This window comes from Argopecten irradians, chromosome 7 (genome assembly GCF_041381155.1).
Source record: "Argopecten irradians isolate NY chromosome 7, Ai_NY, whole genome shotgun sequence".
Lineage (NCBI taxonomy): Eukaryota > Metazoa > Mollusca > Bivalvia > Pectinida > Pectinidae > Argopecten > Argopecten irradians.
The window spans coordinates 17,187,089-17,207,301 of record NC_091140.1 but is presented as its reverse complement, the minus strand read 5'-3'; the positions used below and the strand labels follow the sequence as shown (position 1 = coordinate 17,207,301).

The following is a 20,213-nucleotide window of genomic DNA, read 5'->3' as shown; positions in this document are numbered from 1 at the left end:
ACCATACAATAGGTACAGAACAGGTGAGTGCACAATATATCAGGTACAGGACAAGTGAGGTCACCATACATCAGGTACAGAACAAGTGAGATCATCATACATGAGGTACAGAACAGGTGAGTGCACAATATATCAGGTACAGGACAAGGGAGGTCACCATACAACAGGTACAGAACAGGTGAGTGCACAATATATCAGGTACAGGACAAGTGAGGTCACCATACAACAGGTACAGAACAGGTGAGTGCACAATATATCAGGTACAGGGAAAGTGAGGTCACCATACAACAGGTAAAGAACAGGTGAGATCATCATACATGAGGTACAGAACAGGTGAGTGCACAATATATCAGGTACAGGGCAAGTGAGGTCACCATACAAGAGGTACAGAACAGGTGAGTGCACAATATATCAGGTACAGGACAAGTGAGGTCACCATACAACAGGTACAGGACAGTTGAGAACATCCTACAACAAGTACAGGACAGGTGTGGTCATCATACATCAGGTACAGAACAGGTGAGATCATCATACATGAGGTACAGAACAGGTGAGTGCACAATACAACAGGTACAGGACAGGTAAGGTCACTATACCACAGATACAGGACAGGCGAGGTCACAATAGAACTATCAAAAGTTTATGGAAATATTCAAATTTATACAATATATACTGTGACTTACGTTGATAGACGGGGTTATTTTAAGTGTTTGATAGTAGTCATGCGCCATACGTTGATTTATGTACGGTTTATTTGCATCTTCTTGCCGTTGTTCGTTTTATGTCAACAAGTGACCATTCACCGCCATTTAAAGGTCCAGTGAGCTTATGCCATGGCTCAGCTCCCATCGTCTGTCCCTCATCCCTCGTCCTTCAATTAATTTCCTTAATGTCGTTACTAGTCATATAGGTGTGCAACATTTAAACCAAAGTTGTACAGAAACCTCCTTGTTTTTATAAATCCCTGACCCCTCTCAGACAGTAGGGGCAAAAAGGGTAAACCTCTAAATCGCTACTCGTCATATAGTTCTGTCTGGATTGTATCCATATTTAAACAGAAAGAGGGAACAGAGTTTGTATAAATCGTGTCCCCACTTTCCCGTGTATAAGTGGGATGTACAATTTACTGGCGGAACAAGAACAGGAGAGATAAGGAATTTCTTTATACTTAAGTTTTAAATGATTTGTCTGTTGATGTAAACGATGTTTAGACTACTCGCGACCCTGATGATATCCAGCTGGAGCCTTTGGGGGGCACACAAGGAAATTAAAAGAAGATTTTTTAAAAATCCTTGAGGAAATAAACATCGAACATTTCAGACAAACCAGATGAGCGATACAGGCCCTCTTATCATTTTGTTTACTCTTTCTCTCGCATTAACTGTAAGTTGTTGCATCAAGACAATCTTTAGTCAGAAAGTAGTCGATGCAGACCTTTTGAAGAATTGTTAAACATCATTCTTTATTATATAATATTTGCCATGCTATTGTCTGGTATAACTATGGGAAACTCATGAAGAATGAAGACACATAGTTTTAGAATGGTTTCATTGTCAACAGGTACATTCCGAATTGAAGGTTTAAGTACCTCCGGATTTGCTGCACTACTCCGGCAGTGTATGGAGCTCAACCTGACAGACAGTGGTTCATACAAGATGTGGGATACTACACGGTCATCACTTCCTAGTGACTGGCTGAAGAACCTCTGGTCCAAGCTGGCTGACATGTCTTTGGTTGTTTTTACAGACTTACACCTGGTGCCTGAAGAACACGGCGAGCACATTCATCTACACAAACTGTCGAAGTTAATGATTGTAAAATCACATAAGTCCTACAGACTTCCAGATGATCTATGTAGATCAATTGATAGGTTTTTAGTCAAAGTATTGTCCTGTGTTCCTTCCTTTGTGGAATCACATCCAGAAATCACAATGTATGTTCACAATCCTACAAAAGACAGCTTTCTGAACCTTCTCGATCGACTTGCCGCCAATAACAGTGGTTATTTAAAAGATTTTAATACCAATGCTGAAAAAGCTGAAAGGATTGCCTGGCAGAAATATATTGATGATTTTCAGATATGGGATGTTAGAAGAAAATCGCTGGAAAGGATACAGATATTTGAAGAAGACCAGACCGGCTCCTACACATCTGTAAGCGAAGTTGATATGCTAGCTCCACAGCTCAGGTATAACTTTCCAGTCAAGTATCCGCGACGTCTCCTGTCTTCGTCAGATCCCTGTCAGTACAGGTTAGCGCAAAAATTGGGTGCTCGACAGTCTACAGAGGAAGATGCTATTGAGGAAATATTGTCTACCAAATGGAACACATACTCTGATTCTGACAAAAAGAACCTGATGATACATTTCATCCAAAATATCCGCCAGTTTGAAAGAAATTATGCATTGATACAGTTGGCAGGTAAAGCAAATTTTGTTCCCACTTCTGGAGGGGTTTTAAAAAAACCATCTGAACTTTACGACCCAAACATATATCAACTGAAGAATCTAGTTGACAACGAACCAATTTTTCCAATAGAAAAGTTTGCATCACCAGATATTCTAGTTGTATTGCGTACATTGGGCTTGAAAACGTCCGAACCATCCTTCGATATGATCATCAAATGCATCAATGGCCTGGACAGAAAGGTGAAACAGGGACACTCATCTAATTTGGACCAAGCGAATGCGGTGAACTATTTTCTTCGACGACAGCCTGAGTTACATCACCATTCACTTTTGGACAAAAAGTTCATTGTACCACTTAATAGTCCGACCGATAGCTATCCTTCAGTTTTACCTTGGTGTCGCTATACACATCAACTATGTGCTCCACGAGAGTGTCTCCTAGCAACCACTCGGAATCAGCGTATCGTTGGATCTGTTGTTCCACTAATTTCCGAAGATTCATACAGATACCTGGAAACACATTTTCAGCTAGATGAACCACAGGTTACAGATGTACTACAACATCTGTTACAAATCAAGAACAGCTATAACGCTAGAAACAAACCGGACTTGTTGCCATGTATCAGTGAGGTGTACAACTTTCTGGCGAAACAGATGAGTACAAAAGAGATCAGAGATTTCTTTACGACTGAAGCTTTAGTTTGGACAGGTGAACTATTTGTTGATGTAAACGATGTCTATACTACTCGGGGCCCTGACGATATCCAGCTGGAGCCTTACATGTACTGTCTACCAACGGAATCTCAATCTATCAAACACTTTTTTGAAACTGTTGGTTGCCATGAACGACAGACTATAGACGTTCTGGATAATGTACAGAAGAAAATAAAAGCCAAGACTGACAGTCTTGTTTACAGTTCTAGGAATGATGTTGAAAAGGATTTGTCCATAATCGTTCAAATACTGACATTGTACAAACGTGACCCACAGTTAGTCGGCCACTTGGACATTATGTTTCCCGTTCACACAGGGTCTGATACAAGATTGCAGATGATGCCCGCTTCTGAGTGTAGATACAGTAATGAGGAGTGGCTGAAATCCATAGCAGAAGAGGAGGATGAAATGATTCACTATGTACATGCTAACATCCCTTCCCACACTGCCCAGGCGCTTGGAGTCCAGTCACTGACAGAGGGCCTCCTGACTGATACAGAGGCTATAGAACCATGTTGACAACACGAGGATCTAACAGGAAGAATCAAAGGCTTATTGGACGGTTACACAGATGGTCTTTCAGTACCAAAGGAGTTAATCCAAAATGCTGATGATGCAGCTGCTACAAAAGTGTGTTTCCTGTATGATGAGCGAGAGAATATCGATTCAAGAACACGTCTCATTGACCAGAACATGGCTGAATTCCAAGGTCCCGCGTTATGGGCTTACAACAATGCCCAGTTCACAGAAGCAGACTTGCTTAACATCACCAAACTGGGGGGTGCTACAAAACAGAAGGACGAAACCAAAGTGGGAAAATTTGGATTGGGATTCTGCTCTGTTTACAACTTGACTGACGTTCCAAGCTTCATAACAGGCAATGACCTTGTCATTTTTGACCCGCACTATAGAAATCTTGGCAATGCTGTTAAAGGAAAGGAACCAGGGATAAAAATCAACTTAAAAAGTATGCAGAATCAGAAACTTGTTAGGAGAATGAAAAGTCAGTTCCAACCTTTCAATGGAGTGTTCGGCTGTGATATGACGATGGGAAATGGCTTCGTGGAATACAAAGGAACATTGTTTCGACTTCCCCTAAGGACAAATGAGCAGGCAGGGAGGAGCGAAATAAAGAGCACAGCATACACACAGACTGATATGAAGGAACTTCTGTACATGCTTATGGAAAATGGTGGAAACATGCTACTCTTTACACAAAATGTAACAGAAATAGAAGTTTATCACTTGGGACCGAATGCCACAGATCCAAGTCAGAGCACTTTTGTCTATAGAGCTACTAAGGAAATGGTGACATCGAATACTCAAAATCTTCAGACATCAGGTCAATTTAGTATTCTAAAAGAGGTGTCGGCATTGCATCGACCTATTGGACAGAGTCAAATGCAAACAACAACCAAGAAAACTATTGTAGCTAATATCTGTATACAGGTAGAACAGGCTGCAAAACGTTTCACGGTCGGTAAAGTACCAGATTCAGAAACATCCACTCGATGGATAGTTTCTTATTCCACTGGTTCTTCAAAAAGCCTTGCTATATCTAAGGAAGTAAGAGGCGTGTTACCTCTCGCAGGAATTGCAGTTCCAATAACAATGAATGAAGATGACGTTCATATTCTGCCGTTGGATAAAATGACATTCGGATTTTACAGAACGGGACATTATTTTTCCTTCCTACCACTTCCTATTCCAACAGGTCTCCCGGTACACATTAATGCCACTTTCGCTGTAGCACCAGACAGACGGTCTATCATGTGGGGGACAGAGGATGATAAAACTCAACTATTTAAACCGCAGTGGAACCATGCACTGATGACCGATGCCGTTCCAAATGCATATGTGTCTTTACTTGAACATATGCAGAACTACACTGGAGTCACCGATCGAGAGTATATGAAAACTTGGCCTATTGATCCGACAAGTTATGTTGAGCTACAAAGTATGCAGAAGGCTTTCATGACAAAAGTTGTCAACGAGAATCCAAGAGTGTTCAAAAGACATGACGTATGGACAGGATTTCAACATTGCAGGTTTATGGATTCAGAATATTTCAAACCACATGAAGACATAACCTATAAAGCCGCTATTCATTTTCTGGAAAATGATCAACATAACACAAAGGTTATGAAGCTTCCAACAGAATTGAATTATGCCTTCAGAATGGCTGGTCTTGAAAGTGCCATTCTTATGAAAGTATTTTCAAGGGAAGATTTCTTCAATGAAGTCCTTTTTTTCTGAAATCCACTCCGACTATTGGGCACAGAGAGAAAGAAATACACTGGTCGTGTTTGCCGTCGACACCATTAGTGACAGAATAAAGACATTGCTTCAAAACACTAAATGCATTCCAACAGAACCGACAGGAGAATTAAAATATCTTCACGAAGTGGTGCATCCGGAAAGTAATCTGATAGGATTGTTTACGGCGAGTGAAGGACGGTTTGTTCACAAAGATATGGAAGAAGTTGGAATAAAGGAAAGAAAAGAAGAATTGTCAAATGTCGGCATGATAGTGTATAATTTACCATCTAGTCTTCGACAGAGTGGAAAGTGTCCATCACCTTTCCCAGGTATGCGATAGATGTGCTGTGGAAAGATCCATGAACATAACCAAGTATGTAGAGGAAAACTGTAGGTCTGATCCCTCGCTTATCGAACAACTTTTAGACATACCATTCTTACCGATCCTCAAGAAACCGAAGGACTGGGTCTTCACCTGGAAAGCGGACAGCCTTTCTAATGAAAACAAAGTGATAGGCGAGGCAAATGAAAAAGTGTTGGTATGTAACCATGAGACGAAAGAAAACATACAGTTTGAGAAACCAAAATGTCTTTATCGTTTATCAGCTAAACATCTTGTTGGTTCACAAGAGTTTGTAATGGACGAGACTTGTTATACAAACGTAGATGATCTGAGTGTCTTTGTAGGCAATGTTGTTCCAATCAGAGTCGTTTGTCAACATTTAGTTTAGCTTTGTGAAACAACTGATCCTAAAAACATAACGGAAGAATCGAAGGACTTATTGAAGGTCATTTGTAATGAAGTTTACATATTCTTCCATGAAAGAATTATCAACGGTACTGTTTCTGAACAAGACAGAAAGGACATAGAAAATTTAAAAGAACACCCTATCATTTATTGTCACAATGTGTTCGTGAAGCCAAGTCAAACAGCACTTCGTATTCCAATCGACTGTGAACCTTACCTGTTCGGATTACACGAACATCTTCTTAATCTCAGATGTAAAAGTCTGGTAGATATGTTCGGCATCAAGGACGGGTTAACTACTGATGATGTCAAAAACGTGATGTTGGAGCGACAAAATACAATCGGAGAGAGAAAGCTTACGGACGAGGAATTGGAGTTATACACCAAACTTATCAAAGTCTTGGTAAATTGTATGCAACATCCGAAACCTGGAAACCAAATAGATCCCAGAGAGTTGTGCATTCCGGATTCGAAAGGATTTCTGTCACCAATCGTTCAACTTTGTTTAAACGACAGTGAGGAAATTGGAACAAGTGAAACAATGAAGTTTGTCAATGGAGAAATTGCACCCGATTTCGCTCGTGCATTAGGTGTTAAGGCTAAAATAAAGCAACACTTTTTCGAAAATACAAGAACAATACCCTTTGGACAAAAAGAAGAGTTGACTACAAGAATTAAAAGAATCTTACATGATAATCCGTGTGACGAAGAAATTATGAAGGAGTTGCTCCAGAATGCCGACGATGCCCAAGCAACAGAGCTTAAATTTATCATAGATTCCACTTACCACTGTACTGAAAAGGTGTTCGATGATAAATGGAAACCCTTACAAGGTCCTGCTCTTCTTGTATTCAACGATAGCATGTTTAGTGCAAGTGATATTCGGGGGATCCAGGAGCTAGGGATAGGCAGTAAAGGAGAGGACTCAACTAAAACTGGCCAGTATGGTGTAGGTTTTAATGCAGTTTATCATCTTACAGATGCACCTTCCTTCTTGACAAGAGGTCCTGCTGTTGAGGAAGGTGAAACATTATGTGTCATGGACCCATACTGTCAGTTTTTATCTCATGCCACTGAAGAACGACCCGGGACTCAGTTTGTGAATCTGCCTGATCACAGAAAACTAAATCCGGATGTTTTTAACTGCTACTACGAAGACAAACTTTTACCAGATGGAGGAACAGTTTTCAGATTTCCACTACGGACAGATGATGGAACAGAAAAACATTTAGCAGGACCAATATCTCAACAGAAACTTAGGGAACTGTTTCGAGTATTTGAGAAAGAGCTTCTAGAAACTCTGCTTTTTGTCAGATCAGTTAAGAAAATTTCCCTATCGGATATTTCCTCAGGACAATGTGAAAATCAGTATGAAATTGAAGTTGTCATGTCATCAGAGGACGAGGAAAAAAGAACAGCTTTCGGAAACAAAGTACGAGATGTTAGTAGGCAGTTGAAGGAAACTCGCGATCTGTCAATCATACAAACTGACAGCGTCTCTTACAACATCATTGTGAAAGATAGTAAGGGCGTCAGGAACACTTGGCTTATAGTGCAGCACATCGGGTTCGGAGAAGGTGACATACCTGATGAAGTGTCTGGTGCATACAAAAGAGGAGAACTGGGACTTCTACCAATAGGTGGTGTGGCCATTCTTTTAACATTGCGGAATGAATCGGATAGAATTGTGAGGAAACAAGAACACAGAGCTTTCTGCTTCCTACCGTTACCATTAAAAACCGGTCTTCCTGTTCACGTGAATGGCCATTTTGCTTTGGGTGGAGAATCAAGAAGCAGTTTGTGGAATCAAGAAAGAGGAACATTCAAGTGGGAGTGGAATAAGCTACTTCTGATTCGGGTCCTACCTGTTGCGTGTATTAAAGGAATGGAGATAGTGAAACAGATGTTTCTGAATGGCGATGATCTTATAAAGCAGACAAACCAATTGGATGAACTATTCCCAGTTTTTAAGGATGCCGCCGACGAAAATTGGAAGTTGTTAACAACAAATGTTCTGACAAGGATATATGAAGAATTGTTTTACTTAAAGCCTGAAAATCAAGTCGATGCAAAGGAGAGACAACAGGACCAACAGCATTTTCGACAACAACTTAATGAATGTCAGCAGCAACAGCAACAAAACCCCCTTTTTGTGCCCCTAAAGCAACAAGGAGAACCATTTCCTGCTGTCTTTGATACATTGGAGGGTCAAAAATTGCCAGTTTTGAATGATTTGAAAACAATGCGACTTAGACAATCGATAAGAAATATTGGCTTGAGGCTTCTCGATTCTCCTGTAACAATACTTGAGAGTATGAAGGATAGTAAAGTGCCTGTTTCGGAAGTATCGCCTGTAATTATTTTGGATTTTTTGAAATCATACGACAGGACAGATATCAAACACAAATGTAACATCAGGATTCAGGAAGATGGCACAAACCTATCAGAGACAAGTCTCCATGATGAGAAAAATATTTCCTACTTGCTTAAGTACTGCTTGTGCATAGACAAGTTTGCCTCACAGATGATTGGTTTGCCTTTGTGTTTGACCCAGGATAGAAAACTACGAGTGTTCAAGGAAGGAAGTGAAATATTTTGCAGTACGCAATTTTCTATTTTACCTTGTTCCAGAAGTCGGTTTCTTCATACAAGTCTCGTGGGTCTCTGTAACACAGAGGAGTTACAGGGACACATATTCAGACATTTTGATATTCCATCATTTGTTCAGCACTTAGCAGAAAACTTGAGTCAAGAAAAGTTTATTTGTCCTCGATTATTAGTGGATTGGATCCCCGAGAATAAACATATTCCGAACTCGAAATGGATTTGCAGTGTATGGCAGTTTTTGGTAGAACAGGAAGAGAAAAGTAGGAAGAAACAAAACCCCACGGAGTCTCAGCCTGATAACAGTGGATGTGTTCGGACAATACCAGAGATTTTGCAGCATGTTGCTTCCTGGAACTTAGTTCCGTGTTTACTCATTGAAAAGACAGAAATATTTGAAACTAAGAGAACGGTATTGTCATCTTTATCAAGCTTTGAAAAAGTGTTGGATTTGGAATCCTTCACAGGAAAATTGAAGAAAGCATTGGGTACGCTAGGACTTCCTGTTCTTCATAGGAATGTGCTGAACAATCATTTTCTCTTCTCACTGTTACCACATGACAAAAGCCCAGCGATGGTTTTGAACTGTTTATACCTACATCGCCATGAAACAGGATTCCAAAATATTTCAAAATCTACAGCCGATGCCATTTTAGAGTATTTTGTTCAAAATTTAAAAGAAGTCCAAATGCTCGAAAATTGGAAATGCAAACTAAAGTCGCTTCCACTGCATTTCACAGGACACGGAGAACATGTTTCGCTAGATATTGAGCATAATGTTCTGGTACTTCCAGAACGTATACCAGCGGAAGGGATCAAAGAATGGGGAAACAGTTCAGGCACACTGCTTTTGAAGCTAAATATGAAGCTAAAGCCAATGTATGATGAATTCGAATACACGGAAAGCAGCATGTGTGATGTATACACAAGTCACATCTTAGCCAAGGTTGAATATCTTCCAAGACAGCATATGCAGGTACACCTGAAGCATATTAAGGATAGTCTTCTTAAATCTTACAACAATGATTATAATCCTGAGCAGAAAACTCTGATTGATGCACTGGGGAGATTACACATTTTTGACGCAGAGACAGGAGGCCGTAGAAAAGCATTTGGATTACACAGTCCACATGTTAGACTGTTTCGGGTCATGAGGAGCGATCAGGTACACTTTCCAAAGGCACTGTACAATGAATCCGAATGGCAATCGTTTATGGAACTCATTGGTATGGTGAAAGAGGCATCTCCACAGTTGATTCTCCAATTTGCTCGTCAGATTGAAAAAGAAGGAAGATATCCCATTAGTAAGGAGGTTTCCGAGAAATCCGATGATCTATTGAAGTGCATCTGGCGTATGGAAGATATAGGGGATTTGGATTTTCTTTCTAGGATTCGTGCTATAAAGTTAATCGTACCTCCATCCATACTCGAAAACAAACAGAACATTTATCCACAGTTCGAATGTGGGAAATTAATATCTTTTGAAGGAGCTGTCCCTGAAAGGTATACTAACCTTATTTGGAGTGTCTGTAGCATCCTCCCAGACATAGCAAATCCATTCATTGTCTTTGACAGAAAGAAATCAGTTGCAGTAGCCAAACAACTGCGGGTGTGCTTGAAACAACCACCGCTAGATAAGGTTATTCAACATACGCAACATATATGTGATGCGTTGAAAGAACAGTGCGAAAGCAATCGCTGGAAAAAAGAGGGTGCATATTTGGAACGTCTTATGTCCGATATATATAAGTACTTGTGGGAACATGGAGCGAAGCAAAGCATTGTCATCGAGCGACTACGTCAGAAACCGTTAGTATATCTACCATCAGAAAACAAATTTGTGAAGTGTGGGAATCTAGTTATCTACCTGGACGACAATGGAGAAATCAAACCGTTCCTATACCCAGCTCCGATGGTGTTTGGTAGTCATTTTGCATTATTCAAACGGCTTGGTACAGAAGAAAGAGCTACATGTGCAACGTATGCAAGGGTATTAAAAGATATCACGCAGGAGGTGAGAGATGTAGAATTACATGCAAACGAGCGACTGTCTGTACGGAAAGCTATCGACGGGCTGTTTTGTCATTTGCCAAACATAGAAACTGGTATATGCTTACAGGTACAAACCCTGTATCTGCCTACCAAAGAGAACAAAATGATAAATTCCACACAAATGATCTACTCCGATAATGATAAGCTACAGAATGCAATAGGAAAAGAAGTGGAATTACCGTATTTTGTAGGCTTCAAATCTTTAGATCTATGGTATTCTGATGTCGATATTGAAAAACTACCAGACAAATATAGACCACATATCTTAACAAAGCTGGTAAAACAAAGTTTCGATGCAACAAACATTGAAGTTACTCAAGGACATCATACAAGACTGCTGCAGGAATTCATTCAAACTCCTGCATTTGTTGAGGGACTTCTGCGCATTTCACATCATGATAGACTGAAATTACGAAGTACGAAAACACATAAAGAAAAACAGGAAAGTGGCGTGGTAACTGGACTCCAGAAAATCAAAGTGCTACAAGTAAAAGACTTAAACGTTGATTACGTCTACAACGGAAGAGTTGTAGGACGCAAAACAGGTGTATTTTGTCATGTCTACAAGGAAGAAAATGAGCAGCAGGGAGTTTCATGGAATTTCTACACAGCAGTTCCACCAGAAATAGAAAGAAACGAATGGATTATGAAAATTGAAAGAGATTTTGTCAGACTTCTAAAGAAATCAACTGGTATTGATTGTTTTATGCATCGGCCAATTCTGCTCAAATTCCTGATGTCAATGGATTACCCAGAAAAAATACCTGAAATTATGAATTCGGAAGGATACCGAGAATATAGAATCAACGCATCGCTTTTGGCAGATTTTCTCCCAAAATGTGGTACCCACGTTCATGAGAAATGGCATCATATGCTGGACAACAACATATTTACATTTTACATTGGGGAATATGTGGCGGTGGTTCATGTACCGGATGATGCAATGGATTCACAGGAAAGAAACATTTATATATACGGAAAGATTGAGAAGTCTGTAGGTTCCGATATGAGTGGAGAGCTATCAAATGAATCTAGCCAATACGAAGTCGATGTTGGAGAAGGCAAGTTAATTGTCAAACATGCTAACGAAATATACAAAATTCATCGAATGCCTTCGAAAACGATACCTCTTCAGATCAGAAAAAACTGAAGGCAATTTGGACTTTACCAGAAAAGGAACGAACTCTATCTTCAAAAAATATCTTAGGTGCAGCACCCGGACAAGAACTTTGACAATGATTCTCTGGTACAGACTCGATCACTAATGGTGATGGTTATGACGATGACGTCAATCTCTCCAGTTACTCTTACTCCCAACTGTCTGCAAACCAGGAATTCCACGACAGTGTTCTAGAGACCGAGAATGGTTCCGAGCGTCAGCGAGGTACCGAAGAGGACACCATACGTCCACTAGTTATTTTCTAATAGATAATATGGTTATCAGATAGAAAATATATTTGATTTTACTTCGAGTGCTCCGTTTTCATAGATTTTTAGCAAGAGATATTATTTTCATAATCAAAATATTGAAGTCTAGTTTATTTTTCTAAATTTTGTTGTGATTATTTCAAGATTTGTTCAATGATTATTATACAATGTATATTATTGATGTTTTTGTTGATGACGTTAATACACTTATATATACATAGTACATTGTATATAATTCATCTTCAATGTAGTAAATCTCTCAAACATTAATAACTGTTTTATAATACTGTATAAAAAAATCTTTACTATTTTTCCATGGGTAACAATACTCGGGGTTAGACTGATCCACGCCTTCCTCTTAAAGGGGGATAACTCTAACGAATACATTGTAAACTGACTTATGCTCTCGTCTAATGAAGTTTAATGTCGCGTTTTTATGTAAAGTTTTCGTTATGATTTTATTTCGCTATTATGGTCTTGCATTTCTATTGTCTCTATACTTGACATTTTTCCTAAACAATTAGTTAGTAAGTAATTTACATAAGCTTTCATCCAGACACCTTTTTGATTTGCATTTGTCAATCGAATCTAAGTACACCATTGCTCTGGGTGATGATCATTTCGTTTTATTCCAATGTATATAACTAAAGCATACAATGCAATTTATGCCTATTTGTATAATTATATATCTTGTCCTTTAGAGCCATGCACAATAACTCTGTAAATTCCCGAAAGCAGAGTCAATGAAGGGATATCATTGTACATACATGTATATTACAACAAACCACATCATCATTGTAATTTCCATTTGTAATGTTTGTTTTTCTTTCGGGACCAGACGGTTGTTTGATACCTACGCAGTGGTTATTGTTTTATATTGTTTTTTGCTTTTTTCGGGGGGGGGGGGTCGTTTTTCTTTTTCTAACTTTTTTTTTTATTTCATTTTTTTTCAATTTTATCTTAAATTATCTTAAATCTGCATGTAAAAATCTGTTTTTCTCTTACTTTACAAATCTTACCTGTTGAAATGTTTTGACAAATGTTTAGGGATCATAGAATATTTAATGTTATTGTGTGGAAATGGTGTCAACCTGGTCGATATTTTGACCAATTGTCGCAAATGTTTTTTTTTATAATTAATTTATTTGTTTTATTTCATTTTAGTGGCATTTATTTAATGTTATCGTCCTTAATGAACAATTGATATTGTTGTTGGATATTTGTACAGTATAAATAAAAAATTCTACCGGTAAAACATGTTTATATTTTTGAATATTTATTTTTAAACTTACAGCATGTGTGTATATACAACATCAACATTACCAGTATGATATAGTAACTTTCAATATGCCTACAGAGATAAGATAATATTTTTGATAATTGAACCCGGTTGTTCAAAGCATGTTAGCTTAATCCCATGATTAGCGAAATTTTCATTTCTCATTCACTGCAAAATTTTCAATTATATTTTCACTTAACGCATAAAATAAGCAACGAATGGAGTTCTTAAGATTCTTATAAAACTTAGTAAAATTTGTATTATTAGAAATTATTTTATCTTGATTTTAAAATTGTCGTTAAATTGTGATTAGCCTAATCAACTTTTGAACAACTAGGCCCAGATAATTGTATCAGTTTAAATTGCGTGTGATGTATTGTAAATCGACTTTCGTAGGGGAATTACTGAAAACGATTTTACGATCAAAGTGAAATCACGCAAGTTGTTTTTCTCCGCAAATTGATGTCTATCTCAGATAGATGTATATTGAACAGTATTGCTATTTGGTTTTCAAATCCTCGATAGTAATTATATATACAATGTCTCCTTGAGTGTTGAACTGGAAACGGCGACAGAAGTTGGTTTACAGTGCTGGTGGCCCGGCCGTTTCGGCGAACGTTGGGATAACAGGATGTGAAATAATGTCATTTTATAGATTGTAAAAGAAAATCAGACAATGCCATTTTATTGCTTATAGGAAAATGCGCAGTGTATTATATACCAGTTGGAAAAATTCATCCGATTTGTCAAATAATTGCTGAAAATCCTTTCTGTGTAAATAGTTAAAGTTATATGTGCCGTAACTGGGCGAAAATTGTGACATTTTATTTTTTCTCCAGTTATCTATAGAAAACCACTAGGTTGATGAATGAAGCTGTGAAAACCATTCAAATTATCAGGTAAAAAATCATTTATTATGCCTTATAAACATTAGTAACAACACATAATTTATGTACTGTAAAAATCTTGTTTTATGTCTTATATATGTTTAGATGGAAACGTACCTGCAGAAATCACTTAATAATAACTACTAGCACTGTAACATTGTACACCAAACCTTGGCTTCATGGTATGACTATATGTATTCATTTTACTTCATTGTAGAGGATTTTAAAGGCCCATTATCTTTCCGGAGCAAAATATAAAGGTTTCTTAAAAAAACATTAATAACATCAGAAAATGCGTACTGATGACCTAAAATAAGGTTACGACACCAAACATATGCAAGATTTCCTGCGTAATATATGAAAACAATGGAGAGTCAATTCGCTGTTTTGCCGTCTGGCGCAGTGATAGTCAACTACCGCCCGGTATTTAGGACGACGGCGGGAAACATAATACGACCCGCGTTATGAAAATAAACATTTTATTTATTTTAATCAAATCGTTCAGAAGGTGATGATAAATATAGTATTAACGGTAAGTTAATAATTTTTGCGGCTCTACAAAATTATCGATCTTGTTTTACATTCCCATTTTAAAAATTTAAAGCCGTTTCGGAACGGTAGTGGGCCTTTAAGCAGTACTGCCAAAAATCATTTTCAGCTCTTACTTGTACTTGTAAAATGAAAACCTATGCATTGTAAATATTGCAATTCTCAAAATGTTGGTCATTTTTGGTGGTGAATAAAATATTAGAAGCTCTTCTTTATTCGTGAGTATGAAAATTACGGCACATATAAATTTAACTGGAGAGGGCTAATGTAGGCATACATACATATATGGTACAACAGACGTATTCTTGCCATTATAGAATGTGTGTTCATCAGTATTCTATCGTTGCAAAGGATTGTTACATACTTTTCTGCTCGATAGTTACACTCACTAATCTATCTGTTGTGAAAATCATTTAAGCATCCACTCGTGAAGGAAATGAATGTCGTAGAATGTAGGTCATAGGAAAAAATAATGTTTCAAAAGCGAAAACTCTTACTGCTATGAAATATGGAAGATTATTTTACGTTACGTATTATCGTTTAAAACATCATATGTGGATATTTCATGTTAGTAACCGACTTCAGATATTGGATAAGTTTTCTTACAAATCCACATTCCAATTTTATGCTTGAAAGCACTGTCTTTTTTATAGAAATCCTTAAATGAGGGAGGGGGGGTGTCCTTGAATGACCCTAGTTGTTAGATCAATGTAGATCAATTGGAAATGAATATTTACATGCCCTTTTGAGTAGTTCGTTTTTCTTTAAAATGGTTGTTTAGTTATATTTTAATGGTTTAGTTTTTGTTGATTTTTTTTATTATTGTAATAACTGAGCAGTTTGCTACCACGGTATATGTATATTGCATTGATTCGTATACAAAAATTATATTTGTAAATGAAGTCATGTCCACATGTCGAGGAAACTCCCTGTTTATGACGGCGTCTGGTACTTTGCAAAGTTACAGTGTATATAATAGAGGTTCCCCAACGCGTGGCTGTTGTTTATCAAACTCGAGTTAGTTATTTTTCATATTTTGAAAGACATTTGCTTTAGCGAGTATGATTTCAAAATTTGAAAATCAAATAGTGAGATTTTAGATAAACACGATAAATACATGTTTTGTAACAGTCGCGCGTTAGGAAACTTGTTAATCTAATAACTCAAGTGCAATGTATTTATACCGTGGCAATCATTTGTTTCTCGTCTACATTCAGGGAAACTTATGACGATATACTACGTCATAATAGATATCTTTCCGTCATAAAAATATAGTGTCGAAATAGATTCTGCTGTGTATTACATGTACCGTGAATAAACAACTACCTTTTATACGGTAAATGCGATGCAATTTGAAAGAAAATGTTATGGAAAGTATTCCGAAGTTTAAAGCCATCAAGGGAGGTAACTGAATTTAACAAATGAAAGTCGTTGTGGTGTTAACACCGGTATGTGTAATCATAAAAGATAGCCAGCTGCCGTTATAGTTATGGTATAAAAAGAATTATGTAATGGCTTGATGAAATGCCATCAGTGCTTGACACATTTTTATGATAATTGTATTTAATATGAGTACAATTTACTGTTGCAAAGATATAAATTAATATTTCCATTACATTAATGATACATTTATATTGTTTACTTGTTTATTATAGTTGAATTATTACTATGATGTTGATACCATCAACATATATTGCCATACAAATAATTGAATTATGTTGTAACCAACATAATAAGCTATTACATTTACCTGTATTTGTATACACACACGTGTACTATTATATTTGTGGAATGATATATTATTTACTGGCATAATAATTTCGTTTTTTAATTGCTGTGAACTTCTGTGTACAAGTATCTCAATAATTTTTCGAGAACAAACCAGTCATCAGACCATTTATTTTACTTCTAAAATGAAATTTACAAATCCTCTACGTTAGTAAATTGGAAACGAAAACGCCTTTTTGAGTAGCCCATTGTTTGGGTTATAATTCAAGGTTCTTCGTAATATTTTTTTTATTATTCTAATCACTGTGCAGTTTATTATATTACATTGATTCGTGTACAAAATCTTTCATTTCTTAATGAAGTAAGTAATGGTCTGATGATGGTAAACTACCGCCAGTACTTAGCATAATCTTATAAGTTTGATATGGATAAGATTGATTAAAGAGATATAAATTAATGTTCATTATATATAATTGATGTATGTGCATTTTTCTACTTGGTTAGTGAATATATGAAATGTTTTATATAGATTGGTTTCATTTAATCCAAATGTGAAATGATAATAAGGTATAAACATACAACCGACATATACCTTTGATAATCAAATAAAAGTATATGTATATATCGATATGTTAACGAATACTAAATTAAGAATATTTCTAACACTAATCACAGGAGAGCAAAATAAGGGGTAAAATCTTGAACCGGGAAATAAGACCCATGCGTTTCGTAAGAGTAGCCGTTCTATTGGACAATAACCGCCGAACGAACTTATTCAATCAAATAAAAATGACAATACGAGAATCATCAAGCTGTAAAGAATGACACTTACATAACGGAAGTTATTACGTATGGTGTGGTCTAACCGTTTGGAATCACCTGGCAGCATTTAGGATTGTGCAGGGATGGTGGGTAGGAGACAGACCAATATCAATCTTTTGCTTCACGGGGAACTTTTATAACAATTTGTTTCATTTGGCATATTGGTTCAGGGCGTTGTTGAAACATTGGTTTACGCTACATTTTTTCCTACACCGTATACTTATGACATGTAATGTGTGTAATCGGATTTCTATTGTTTATTTCATGTTTAAAGTTTGACAAAGGATTTGTAAGGTAACTCAATACAAATAATTGATTTCAAACGAAAGGCGTTTTACCTACCGTATTCAATCTAATAAGTGCATAAAAATAACGAATATAAACGATAGGATTGGTACATATTATGACGTTATAAGGTTAGACCAATTACATCACTTTAATCATGTACCAACAAATGATAAATGGAGTATACATAAATACTGTAAATTATCATTAATAACTTCCAAAACTATGAATCTAGCCAACTGATTTTGCAAAGAGGCTTATGCTTAAGGACGTTGCACTTATTGGTTGATATATGGTTGACATTTTGTCGTTCCGATATGCTAGTGTATTTAAAACATGACGTGTGTGAAAAATTGTTTTGTATTGCCATTTTGATTTGGCCTATAGGGACATAAGCGTAATTAATGCTATGATATAATAATTTGGGGGTATTTAATAATCTAGGGATGATGAAAGAAAACAACAGGTGTAGTAATAGAAAAAATAGGTACAATGGAAATAATATTGATAATGAGAGAAACACTTGTTTTACTGTATATGTTTAGGATTTAAAAACAATTCTTGGTGAAAGGTTTTATCGAATTTAAATATTTACTATTGTAATGAACTTTTGGTTTCGTAACAAGATAGGATAACTTGATTTTGAACCAAACAAGTAATTCAGATAAACTGAATCGATTGGAAGATTGTTTAATCCAGTGATTAGCTGTTTTTTAATTCACATCAGGGAATAATTTTGTTAGTCTTACGTATATGCCATGGAATGTCAATATGATTTTGGGATGCGATTGAATATGACAAACACTGAGCACTGTCAAAGTGTCTCCTACTATATTATTTCATCACCTAGTTTTTCAATACCTTAATGATAATATGTGAATTTAATACATTGTAAATTTATTTTTTGAATAAATATATTTTCTTGTATCACGGAGTTATTGTTATAATTGTATATATACAGATGAAATTTGAGAAAATCCCTTCAGTACTTTCTGAGAAATAGCGTTAACAAACCCCAACTATCAAAATCCAATATGGCAGCCTGTCGGCCATCTTGTAGACCGATCAGGCCCAAAATGCAATATGCACAGATAAAGCCCTATGGGAACCAACAGACGAAATTTGAGACAGATCCCTTCAGTACTTTCTGAGAAATAACGGTAACAAACTTTAACTACCAAAATCCAAGATAGCTGCCCGGCGGCCGTTTTGTTGACCGATTGGTCCCAAAATGCAATATGCACAACTAGGGCCCTAAGGGAACCTACATATCAAATTTGCAAAAAAGATCCTTTGAGTACTTTCTGAGAAATAGCGGTAACAAGAATTCTGATGATGGTGGGCTAATAAGAAAATTTTGGGATTACATTACGAATTTATCAACTAATTTACATCAGTTTGGGCATTAAAAAACATCTGCGACCTCCAGAATTAAATCTTTGTCAACCAGAGATAGCCACAACATGTTGAAGGCATGAATCAAATGATTGCCAGGCCCAATATTACAAACACTAAGAAAGCATACACACATACTAAGTACAGCTGCAACCAGCATTAAAGCAAGACTAAAGGGTGTAATCTGAGCTTGTTTTATTCGAAGCAGTAATTAGCTGTTTACCAAGGACCTCAAAAGTTTTAAGTAAATACTAAAGGTCAATTGGGCCAGGTTTCAAGCCAAGAATCATTATGAATCATGATTAAGCCGGTAGAGAGGGGGGGTGAAGCTTTGGGTGGTCAGCAAGGCCCTTTCATCTATAGTATCAGATCCTACCAAGTCTTGATTTATGAAGATTATTGAAACTGCAGCATGTGTGACTACATGTATTTTGGACCCTTTTCTTCGGCTTCTCACATTGAAGACATATTCCAATAAGCCTCACCATTGATCATAGAAAATTTCTACAAAATGTTTCAGAAAAGCCAAATTATATTGAAACAGTTTATGAATACAAAACATTTAATGACAAAGTCTATAAAAGTAGATCATCTGACACGGATATTGTCTCAATTGACCTTAAAATTAGGAATTGGCATGAAAAATAAGGTTTTTATAGGAATTCAGAATTTTTATGAATTTTAGCAGAACTGATTTTTTTTTATGAATTATAGGGATGCTGGACAGCCTGCCTAAATGTCAATCTGTATTTTCAATACATATCAGTGTTACCTAGAGATAAATATCTGTCAGAAAACACTTTTACTTTTGAAATTCATAATTAACAAGCCAACCAGTGGTCAGGACAAAATTCTATTCTGGGCTCAAGCTCTATTTCATGAGATGAGCTGAATATAACTCATATGTAAAATCATATGTATATTTTATTATAAAAAAAAATCTTTGTTATTTAGTATCAATACATTTCCCTCTGTAAGTCTAAAAAAACTGCAAACGAATCCAGTTAAGCATCAAATGAAGGAATATAGAGGTCTATAAATTGAAGAGAAGTAAT

At 36.7% G+C, this 20,213-nt stretch overlaps 1 protein-coding gene across 1 annotated transcript in view; it reads left to right on the top strand.

The window, feature by feature from the left end:
* LOC138327053 (sacsin-like) overlaps positions 1 to 18,690 on the top strand; it is a 34,829-nt gene extending 16,139 nt beyond the window's left edge. Inside the window, 3 exon segments of the mRNA XM_069273043.1 lie at positions 1,561 to 5,333; positions 5,335 to 5,675; positions 5,677 to 18,690. Of these exon segments, the coding sequence (XP_069129144.1) occupies positions 1,561 to 5,333; positions 5,335 to 5,675; positions 5,677 to 11,935 (10,373 nt within the window). The 3' untranslated portion in view covers positions 11,936 to 18,690.
* The last annotated feature ends 1,523 nt before the right edge of the window (positions 18,691 to 20,213 follow it).